Raw genomic sequence first — 12463 nt, 5'->3', positions numbered from 1 at the left:
GAGGACAAAAACCAGGAAAAATAAATATATATATATATATATATATATATATATATATATATATATATATATATATATATATATATATATATATATATATATATATATATATATATATATATATATATATATATATATATATATATATATATACTAAACCTGGTGCATCTATAGTGCATGGGTGTCTTGTAGACCTTTTTCCCCCAAGCTGTCCCTGTCTAAGCTTCCATGCTCAGCTACACTAACCCCTGCTGCCCCCACCAGCCAGACTAAGTACCCTACACTAACCCCTGATGCCCCATGAGTAACATTGCGCTATACTACATAACACTTATCCCTGATGACCCCACCAGTTACTACATTACTCTAACCTACCCCTGTTGCCCCACCAGTAACCTTGCACTACACTACATTACACTAGTCCTTGAAGTCGCCAGCAGTTACTACACTACACTACACCACCCCTGCTGCCTTACTAGTAACACTACACTTCACTACATCAAACTACCCCTGCCTCCCCCACCAGCTACACTAACTAAACATAACAGCTGCAAAGTGGATTATCTCACCTATCCAAGTGTCCATCCAGGCACTCTCTGTCCTTTTCAAGCAGCACGATCCAGGCATCTGGTTTACCGGTGCCCCCTCATGACGTGTGACGCACATGGTCATGAGGGGGCGCCGGTAAACCAGATGCCTGGATCGTGCTGCTTGAAAAGGACAGAGAGTGCCTGGATGGACACTTGGATAGGTGAGATAATCCACTTTGCAGCTGTTATGTTTAGTTAGTGTAGCTGGTGGGGGAGGCAGGGGTAGTTTGATGTAGTGAAGTGTAGTGTTACTAGTAAGGCAGCAGGGGTGGTGTAGTGTAGTGTAGTAACTGCTGGCGACTTCAAGGACTAGTGTAATGTAGACTAGTGTAATGTAGACTAATGACAGCGGCTGCAGCCACGCGGATCGCCGCTCTTCTGCCTCACTACCGCCAGCATGGGGACACTAATGACAGCCTCTGCAGCCATGCGGATCACTGATCTTCTGCTCCAACTGCCGCCAACACAAAGAGTTCCGAGCCGCCATGCTGAGATGCTTGGATCGTCCTGCCATGGAGTGGCTGCTCTAAGGAGCACGCTGATAGGTAATTCCTTCAGCTGTGCTTTCTGCATCTGGCGTTAGGGGATACATTTGGACTATATATTTTCGGGGAGAAAAAGTGCGTCTTATAGTCCGAAAAATACGGTACTTCAGTTGTGTGTAATCATGAATCTAAAATATATGAAAGTCTAATGTTTATCAGTACATTACAGAAAATAATGAACTTTATCACAATATGCTAATTTTTTGAGAAGGACCTGTACACAGACAATTCACTATCCCATACGTTTTTTTCAATTCAATGTCATTTTAAGATGCAAGCTCTTATAATATTATCCATCAAAGTTTGTGGTCTAGAACAGGCATGCAGTATGTTAGTCTGCCAATCTTCACAGCCGTGTTCTAGGACTCTGAATCAGTAATTACTAGAAGTAAGGTAAGGGATGATCGTCCCGGAGCTTACACCTTCTGAAGCAAGTCAATAGGAAAGACTCACCAATTCTTGTTCTGCATCTCATATATTTCAGTTACACCCTAATAACCAGCTGTGGAACAATAACAAATTAAGTCCTCAACTAGTTATCAAGAAGAAATAGTTCTGTATTTCTCTGAGAAACCATCACAATGTATAGCATATATTCTGCAGTCTCTTTTAGCGAGCAGGGTTTTATTTCTATATAATACTAGTAAATAAGGTCAAGCATCAAATAAACAGTTCTACACTTCATAAAGGAATGATGAGATCAGTGGGTGACTCCTGTAATTCTAGGCTGTTTCCTCTTGCGGATGCAAAATACAGAAGCTTCTCAGCTTACAGGTAACCCAAGTTTCACTTAATAAAAATAAAAATTTCCCTTTGAAAACAATGCAGGCTACCAAAACAGTTGTGTTCCCACACAGATCATGCTTACACCTTATGGAGATCATTTGTCTACTACTGGTTACATTGTCGCGGATCAATCACTAGCAGATAACCATTGATTCCTAAATTATAGTCACCGGTGACACCTTTGGGGTGGGGGGCGAGTGGGGCAATCGCCCCAGGTCCCGTGCTGAAGGGGGCCCGGCACCGCGAGCAGGGGCGCCGCCAGTGTACAAGCAGGGCACGCCCATGCGCTTGGGGCCTCCCTTAAGAGGGGGGCTTCTCCAAGCTGGGCGACCTTGTGCTGCGCAGCCCCTGACTTCTGCATCTTGTCCCCCTCCCTGCTCCGTCCAGACCATGGCCCCATCTGCCATAACTTACATAGCCCCAATCCAGCGCCAGTCCTTGTCACTAAAGTGTCCTGGCACCACAGTTACTGCCAGCCGGCGCCTGTCATGATGTCACAGGCGTCAGTGGAAATACCCATAGTGACCTGAGCTTAGTGGCAAGTAGGAGAGCCGCAATGATCGACGGTGGATCGGGGCCATGTGAGTTATGGCAGAAGGGGACTGAGGTGGCACAAATGCTCTCACAAGGGGAACAGAGAGGGCACAAGGGGGACAAGTAGTGGCACGAGAGAGACAAGACGTGGCACAGGCACCGGGGTAACAGAGGGGACACAGGCAGACAAAAAGACGCATGGGGGGACAAGAGTTGGGATGAGGGGGACCAGAGGTGGCACAGGGGTAACAGAGGGGACACTAAGAGACAAGAGACACACAGAGGGGACAAGAGGTGGCACGAGAGAGACAAAACGTGGCATAGGCACAGGGGTAACAGAGGGGACACGGAGACAAAAGACGCACAGGGGGGGACAAGAGTTGGGATGAGGGGGACAAGAGGTGGCACAGGGGTAATAGAGGATACGAAGGGAGACAAAAGATGCACATGAGCACAACAGATGCATGGGAGGGGGTGGGATGTTTGAAGCACTCTTTGCTCTTGTGGTAAAAAAATAACACTATGTTGATATAAAACTTGCATTAGACCTCTCACACTAACAAACAGTAACTTTTAAACAATAATAAGACGTACTGCATTGGAGGCGGACAAGCCCGTGAGTGTGGTGGTACGGTATATGGCCTACACTTATGGCTCTAGACCATATGACACTCGCCCCAGGCCGATTGTACTATAAGGCTGCCTCTGCAGTCAATGTACTGCTCTCCTTCATGCTTGTTTCAGGGCAGTAACACTCTAGGTAGTGAAGTCAAACTTCTTAGCTTATCATATAGCTCCCTGAGTACACAATACTGTGCTAGAGCAAACTGTACAAAACTCACAGGCCTCATGGCAAGAAAAACAGCAATCTATTTTGTCTGCCTCACCTTGGCCCTTATTCAATATACTTGTTCTCTCAAGTTTTCTAGGAGATCATTTTTCAACTTCTGTCTAAAATAACTTTTCAGCACTTTGCAATTGAAAAAGTACCATAAAGTAGGTGAAAATACTGTCAACATTATTTTGAGTATTTTTTTGCTTGCTGATGGCTTTAATCTATTTTATTGATACGGTGTGAAAATATCACCTAATTGAAAACTTTGGAGAAAAAGTGAATTTTAACCACTTGACCACCAGAGCAATTTTCACCTTTCAGCACTCCCTCCATTCATCTATAACTTTATAATTACTTATCGCAATGAACTGACCTATATCTTGTTTTTTCTGCCACCAATTAGGCTTTCTTTGGGTGGTACATTTTGCTAAGAGCTACTTTACTGTAAATGCATTTTAACAGGAAGAATAAAAAAAAACGGAATTAATTGTTTCTCAGTTTGCGGCCATTATACTGTATATACTCGCATACAAGCCGAATTTTTGACCCCCAAAAAGGGGGCCAAAAGTTGGGGGTTCGACTTGTATGCGAGTCATGGTGGTCCGCGGGTCCCCCCCTCCGCTGGTCCGCGGGTCCCCCGCTCCCCCCATGGCCGCCGCCGCTATTACCTGTCCGCATCTTCTATTTCAGTCTCCGTGCTTGTAAACATTCAGAGCAGCGCGCCCGGCGCTGCTACTGTGACGAGGCAGGAAAGAGCGTCCTGTTACTATGGGAACCGCTCTTTCCTGGCTCGCCGCTCGTCACAGTAGCAGCGCCGGGCGCGCTGCTCTGAATGTTTACAAGAACGGAGACTGAAATAGAAGATGCAGCCAGGTAATAGCGGCGGCGGCCATGGGGAGCGGGGACTGTACTGGCTAAACTGGGGCACTTAACTAGCTTTACTGAGCGCTATACTAGCTAAACTGGGGCGCTATACTAGCTATACTGAGCGCTATACTGAGCACTATACTAGCTAAACTGGGGCACTATACTAGCTATACTGAGCACTATACTAGCTATACTGAGCACTATACTAGCTAAACTGGGGCACTATACTAGCTATACTGAGCACTATACTAGCTAAACTGGGGCACTATACTAGCTATACTGGGGCACTATACTAGCTATACTGAGCACTATACTAGCTAAACTGGGGCACTATACTAGCTATACTGAGCACTATACTAGCTAAACTGGGGCACTATACTAGCTATACTGGGGCACTATACTAGCTATACTGAGCACTATACTAGCTATAATGAGCACTATACTAGCTATACTGGGGCACTTTACTAGCTATACTGAGCACTATACTAGCTATACTGAGCACTATACTAGCTAAACTGGGGCACTATACTAGCTATACTGAGCACTATACTAGCTATACTGAGCACTATACTGAGCACTATACTAGCTAAACTGGGGCACTTTACTAGCTATACTGAGCACTATACTAGCTGTACTGGGCACTATACTAGCTAAACTGGGGCACTTTACTAGCTATACTGAGCACTATACTAGCTATACTGAGCACTATACTAGCTATACTGAGCACTATACTAGCTATACTGAGCACTATACTAGCTATACTGGGGCACTACCTACCCATACTGGACACTTTACTAGCTATACTGGGACACACTCGGGGAATAAGGCGGCCAGCATTTCCTACCCCCGGCTTATATGGGGGTCAATCATTTTCCCCTGGTTTTTCAGGGAAAAGTTGGGGGGTCGGCCTTTATGCGGGTCGGCTTATATGCGAGTATATACGGTAGTTTTAAAATAATACATGCCTCCATAATTAAAACCCACGTATTGTATTTGCCCCAGTTATTACACCGTTTAAATTATGTCCCTATCACAATGTTTAGCACCAATATTTTATTTGGAAATAAAGGTGCATTTTTTTCAGTTTTGCGTCCATCCCTAATTACAAGCCCATAGTTTATAAAGTAACAGTGTTATACCCTCTTGACATAAATATTTAAAGAGTTCGGTCCCTAAGGTAACTTTTTTTTTTTTTTTTTTTTTTATTGTAAATTTTTTTTCTTTTTATTACAAAAAAAAAAAAAAATTGGGCAGTGTGAGAGGTAATGGGTTAATTTATAATGTAAAACTAGGTATTTATTTATGAAAAATGTTTTTGGATGTAGTTTTACTATTTGGCCACAAGATGGCCACAGTACTTTTTTGTTCATGCGACCTGTAAGCATCGGAAGTTCGCTTACAGGACGTTGGGAAACTTTTTTTTTCTTCACAATGATCACACTGCTTCTCATAGAAGCAGCCGATCATTGCTAGGGGCTGAGATCAACGAACAGGAACGGTTTTTCCCGCTCATTGATCTCCGGGCGAGCGGGCGGCATGCACGAGCGCGGGAGCACGCGCACGAGCAAGTGGGAGTGCAGACAGCGGCGGTACGTGTTTCTTTTGCCCCTGGTGGTAAAGTGGTTAAAGAGGAACTCTACTGAAAATAATGTAATAAAAAAGTGCTTAATTTTTACAATAATTATGTATAAATGATTTATTCAGTGTTTGCCCGTTGCAAAATCTTTCCTCTCCCTTATTTACATACTGCTGGCAGGTGATGTCATTGGAAGGAGATGCTGCTTTCTTTTTTGGCAGTTGGAAACAGCTGTATACCGGTAATAATAATAATAATACCAGTAATACGGTAATAATAATAATATGGACTAGTTCTTCCATAATCGATTATTACCTGAAAAAGTCCATCCTATTCTTCATCCAGGTTTTCTTGTTATTATTACAACATTGTAACTGCAGCATCTACAAACTGGCAGATAGATTTAAAGGACAACTGTAACGAGACGGATATGGAGGCAGCTATATTTATTTTGTTTTAAACAATACCAGTTGCCTGGCTATCCTGCTGGTCCTCTGCCTCTAACTTTTAGCCATAGACCTTAACAAGCATGCAGCATATTAGGTGTTTCTGACATTATTGACAGATCTGACAAGATTACCTGCATGCTTGTTTCTGTTGTGATTCAGACACTACTGCAGCCAAATAGACCAGCAGGATAGCCAGGCAACTGGTATGGTTTAAAAGGAAATAAATATGGCAACCTCCATATCTTCCTCATTACAGTTGTCCTTTAACTTATTAATTGAATGAGGAACTTTAGCTAAAAGGGGAAAAATAAAATAAAAAAAAATAGAAAAAAAAAGAGATCAAGAAATAATTGATATTTACCATGTAATTTGTACATGTTGTTTGATCCACAATGAGCCTAAATGTCATCATCTTTACTACTGGCAGACAAGAAAAAAACTAGACAGCACCAACTGCCATTATGTATAACCACACCCATTAACATTGTGATAGGCTAAAAGGTTTTTTGTTTTTTTTTATACATTTACACGTGCACAGGGGGAGATATTGGTTGCTTGGCAGTTGGAAACAGCGGTTATATCCCACAATGCAACAAGGCTCACAGACAGGAAATGGTCAGGACCTAGGTCTTGACATCACACTGTGTGAGGGGTTTCACCACAATATCAGCCATACAGATTTCTTATGATAAAGGGAGTATCAGCTACTGATTGGGATGAAGTTCAATCCTCGATTACAGTTCCACTTTGAAGGAAACCAGAGACGGCACGGAACAAAGATTTTTTTTTACTTACCCGGGGCTTCCTCCAGCCCCATAAGCATGTCGGAAGTCCCTCACTGTCCTTCCGAATGCCTCCGTTCAGCGGCAATCAGCCCCGGAAACTGGCTCAGGCGCATCAGTCGGGGTCTTCTGCGCATGCACATAACAAATCTGTGTTACGTACCGTCTCGGGTACACTTCCTAACCTAACCTCAGATGGGTTGTACAACTGTGTTGTAAGAAAGGTCTTAGATGTGCAAAGTAACTAATCCCCTTTTAATCATGATTCTTTTAAAATAAGTAAAAACATAATGCATGTTTTCCCCAGGTTTTTTTTTTTCAAACTGGGTTGCATGAAAAAGTAGCCGGGTGGGGCGCAAGCGGGGGAATGCAGAGCCGGCACAACTCTGCTCCGGCCTTGTTCACATCATACGCGCTTCCGTGCGGACATGGAAAGGCGTATGATGTGCTGAAACGCAGGAATGGCAGAAGAGCATAGACTGCTCTTCTACCGTTCACATCTACTGCGCTGCGCAGCAGCACGATGCGCTGGGAAGCGCTTGCGTACTGCTGCCTGCATTTTGCCTGCACCGCAGAGCTGATCCCATCACTGTCAATGGATGGGATCAGCAGCGCAGCGGGGAGCGGCGCAGATGGTGTGCAATCGGATGCGCTGCGTTCGGATCGCACAGCCATTTGCGTTGGCTAGATGTGAACGAGCCCTTACAGCATAGGAGGAGGATGAGGAGGTGATGACAGCCTGGTGTTCCTAAGATTAACCGGCTAAAATATCCTGGGGAGAACACTGATCATGGTAATAATGGTTGGCATCTTGTTTATTCCCCCTACACCAACTTACTCTCCTTTTATCCTAATCGATTCTATGCATGCAGCTTTCATGGTACTTACAGGACCAAATGGCGTAGGGATGAGATCTTGGTGTCGCGGTCGCAGATTTGGCAAAGGCACATCTCCTGCATCACTGTTTTGTGATGGAACTGGCCTGTGGGGGACAAATAATGAAAATACTTAAATAGAACTCCCACTTATTAAAAGATTGCTAGAAACACAGATTGGTATCTCAAGTCATTTTTGTAATGTGATGACATTAAAATAGCCTTTTTCATATCTTGCTGCATTGCCTACTTACAGGAAAGCACAAATGCAGTTATTTGCAGCCATGGCACTTGTATTCTGTTTGCAGTAGTTAAATGGTATTCACAATGTAAACGCTAAGGTATAAATGTGTAATTGAACGTATCAAGAAAAATAAACAGCATAGATCCAAAGTTTCCACTCCCTTGAAAACAAGTAGTATGTGAAAATGTGAACAGAAATGTGCAGGCCCAGAACTGTGTATCCTGGACCTAAAAGTGAGATTTATAGCAGGAGGTACAAACAATGGCCTCGATTCATAAAGCATTCCCGCATTCGGAAATGCTGAAAACGGCTCACTTTACCGACCACACAGCAAAATCTGTATTCATAAAGGCTTTTTCCGCATGAAAAGCCGACATTCGCGAGCAGAGTGATAAATCACCGCCTTGCGCGGTGATTATCATAGCAAAAGTAACAAGTAGTCAATTCATAAAGATTAGAGGTAGCGGTATGCGGACGGGTATTACCGCTACCTCTGATGTGGCGAGAAGCGTGCGGAATACAGTGCAGTGAATGGGACAGACCTCCCAAGCAGCTGCAGAGAGAACACCGCACGGAGGGATTCCGCCTGCTTCTCCTGTTTCCGCATGTCTCCCGACAGCCTAACGCCTGCCTACAGCGGAATATCTCCGCACGCCTGTCACATCTAGCTACATTTTTATGAATTACCACCCTGAAGGCGGAAATACCGACAGCGGTGTTTCCCCGCTTGACAGCACTTTTATAAATCGAAGGCCAATGTATCATCTTTGTAAATGACTCATGTTGAAATTTACATGAATGAATACACTTGGTGTCAGCACCAGATTACACACAGAACACAGCCAGACGCACCTACTCCGGTCATTTTTCCATCAATTGCACAGAATTGTAGTTACAACATTTCTTGGATTATTATTGAGCTGCGTATTTTTTCCTTTTCAGTGTAACAAGGTTATAAGATTTGTTGGGCCTCTGAAGAAGCAGCCAACGCTACAAGCCACAAAATGTGTGTCACCTACTACCACAGTTGTATTCCACCTCCACATACAGCATCCATCATGCTGACTGATCGTGTGGGATGTATACCACTATTGTGTATATGTACATGTTTTATACTTTAAGCTATAGAGAGTTATGCCATTTTTGCACTAGCAGCCATCTCTGCATTTCGGTCCAGTCTAGGCATATTATTTACTCGACACATGTAGTCAGAAAATCAAGTGGGTTGATCTACGAAGCAGCAGTAATATTGCTGTGTGCAGACTGACAGGAACTGGTGCATATTCTTCACGACTTAACAGCCCTGCTGCTGATGGTAGGCAATGGGAATTTGAACGGGGTGTGCAATATTATGTGGCCTGCAGCAAGTTTTTTTTCCCCGCATGCGTTAAGTGTGACCCCTGCCTAATGGTGCCCATACACTGTACAATAAAATAAGTTTGATTTTCCCGTTTATTCGACCAAAACAATCGTATCAAATGAAAGTCGAAAGGAATTTTTTTTTATGAATCAGGAAAAACGAACGATTATGCATTTGTTTTGTTTTTTAATAAAAATCCAATTGGACATGTTGGAAATGCTGCAATTTTTTAGATGTAACGGAATAATCAAACAATATTATCTAATAAAAAAAATTGTACCATGTATGGGCACCATTACTCCCCTAAAGTAAACCAGGACTTTGAATGAAGCTAATCAGATTTGGACAGCTAATGAACTAGCTTCAGGTGAGTTACTGAATCTGATTTGCCTCAAAGTTCCTGCTCTACTCAGGGGAATATGACTTTACCTGTACAGTAAAAACCTGTTAAAATCAAAGTCAGAATCAGCACACATCCCCAGGTGTATAAACAATTGTTCCTGCAACATGTGGCTGGATAAAAATCATTGATAATGGCCATTTCAGCTGACCAATGTATCACATCAATGGGCACCTACGAGTCACATACTTACTTGACCTGGCTATCAGGCAGGGCTGGGGAGTCAGAGTTGGAGCAATTTTGAGTAGTTGGAGTCGGTGGTTTCACAAACTGGGGAGTCGGAGTTGGATGATTTTTGTTCCGAGCCAAAGCCCTACTATCAGGCTCCTTTCACACTAGGAGCTGTGCCGTCCCTTCTGACAGACCACACATAGGATGCAACAAGTAAAGTAACATGAAAGTCTATTGACTTTCATGTTACCATTCGCATTAGTTAAAGCATTCCAGACCGTTAGGTTTTAATGCCTCGTGGAACATTTAATCGCACAAGGCAAGCGATTTCCTGTTGGGTGAATTAGAACTAGCGCCTGCCGATACCCATTAAAGTGCAGCTTCCTGGCTTCATGGCGTGCGTTAGCTAGTGAGAAAGGGCCTTCACAAATGAAGGAACTTTATTGAAAGCAATGTTTTCAGTAGCCCCCTTTTGAGCTAAACTCACAGACAACACTTTAATGTGCAAAAGTGGAATGACTATGTTCCTGTACATTGTTCTATAACAGCATAGAAAACTTACTAAGGTGCCACTGTGGTGAAAGATATTGCGACTCATAAGATTTTTCAACTTGCCGGACTGTGCATAACTGTGCATGTGTGTGCACTATCTTTCACTTTTCCCAGCTGTAATAATTTTAAATTGACAGTTTTTAATTCCCTCCAGGGGGTTATTTGCTCGGCAGTCGGCAGAGGAGGGTTCTGTGTAAAGGTGGCCATACACTTGCAGATTTGTAGCAGATTCAAACATCAGATAGATTTCTGTCAGATGCCGGTCAAGTCCAATCTGACAGGAATCTATCTGATGTGTGCCACACACTAGGAATAGATTTCCAATAAATTTCAGAATTAAATCTATTGGAAATTATCTAAATGCATTACTGGACCATTAGATCCAATGCAACTCTATGGGCCATTGATCTGCTGCCAGCAGCAGATTGACCTAGATTTTCCACTCTGTCAGATAGATTAAATCGATCGAAATCTATCAAAATCGGCCGCAAACCGATCGAATAGGGAATTTGATAGAATCGAATTCCGATTGATTCTATAGAATCAATCGATCTATCGATGGCTGAAATCAACCAGTGTATGGGCCCCTTAAGAATAGGGTTAGATTGGGTTGCATTTCCTGATGCTAATACCTTTAAGTCAATGGTTAGGTTGCACTTTCTGATACTAATACCTATAAATAATCTTATAAAGTTGCAAAAACGTTTCACCACACCACACTGCCCATAATAATTTTCCACAACATCATCACAGATTTAGCTCAGTAGGGATCCTTCCTTGTAAAAAAAAAAAAAAAAAGCCCAACGTTTTGTTAGGGATTGGAGTAAAGCCTGTGATAAGTGTAATGTATGACTTGTACAGATGAGTGTGACTGGCTGCTACTGGTTATGCACCTATGTGTGTGACTGACTATTAGTGACACGTATTGCTGGGGGACAGGGATTTCCATGAATGCAGTTGAGCCAAGGCTGCACAGATGAATAGAGAAGGTCAGGCTGAGCATTGTGATGGACCTGCAGCCCCGGGCAGTCCCCCCAGGAGAAGGAGGAGACAGCACATAACGGCCAGGATACCTGTGATCTTCCATACTGCCGCTGCTTCTCCAGCTCCACTTCTTCCGCTCAGACACACAGGAACCTCCTGGAGGCGCTGCTCAGCCGTGCACACGTCACTTCCACGGAGCAGCACCACTCGCCCCTTGGGTTAGTGGGCTAGCCCTCTATTCAACCACCACCAGACGGGCTGGACCGTGGACAGCATCGGCCTAGAGGTTGATCTGCTCCCGGTGCATCATGGGACGCGCAGCCTGCCTCTTGCAGAATTTCCTCTTTCCAAGATCTCACATGAGAAGTGTGACACTTTCTTCCCGTAAACTGATATCTGTCTTTACCATAAGGCCAGTAACCACAAAGCCAGGCATACAATGCAACACAATGAAAGCGCAACATGCAGAAGAGCTAACAGTAGAAAAGAGGAGATTAAAAACGTATATAACATATATTTATTGTAATGCGAGGCATACACTATGCAATTTTGTTAAATCTGGTAAACAATCAGTTTCTAATACTAGGTGCACACAATGCAATTTTCTGACAGATTTACTATCAGATCGATTATTTCCAACATTTCTGAATTCTGATCAACAAATCTGTCAGAAAAAAAAATTATCGTTTACCTAGCATAAAGCCTCCTACACACACTATATGAAACTGGAGTGCCCCTGCCATGATTGGAGAACTGTTAAAAACAATGGTGCATGAGCCAGCCTGGGGCCCCGGGAACTCTCACTGCCCGGGGCCCCAGAACCAGCATCTAACACCATATGTGAGCGCAACCAAAACCTTGGAGCTGCCACCTCCAAGGCCTGTCTCCTACTGCTCTAAAACTTACCAAACAC

General features: G+C 43.5%; 1 protein-coding gene across 1 annotated transcript in view; it reads right to left on the bottom strand.

Moving 5' to 3' along the window:
* LOC137521420 (uncharacterized) overlaps positions 1–11880 on the bottom strand; it is a 58301-nt gene extending 46421 nt beyond the window's left edge. The window contains exons 1-2 of the mRNA XM_068240630.1: positions 11640–11880; positions 7853–7946 (exon numbers count right to left, since the gene is read on the bottom strand). Coding sequence (XP_068096731.1) covers positions 7853–7946; positions 11640–11653 — 108 coding nt within the window. The 5' untranslated portion in view covers positions 11654–11880. The remainder of the gene's footprint in view (positions 1–7852; positions 7947–11639) is intronic.
* Positions 11881–12463: the final 583 nt, after the last annotated feature.

The sequence above is a fragment of the Hyperolius riggenbachi genome, chromosome 6 (genome assembly GCF_040937935.1).
Source record: "Hyperolius riggenbachi isolate aHypRig1 chromosome 6, aHypRig1.pri, whole genome shotgun sequence".
Lineage (NCBI taxonomy): Eukaryota > Metazoa > Chordata > Amphibia > Anura > Hyperoliidae > Hyperolius > Hyperolius riggenbachi.
This window is presented reverse-complemented; position numbering and strand designations above follow the sequence as displayed.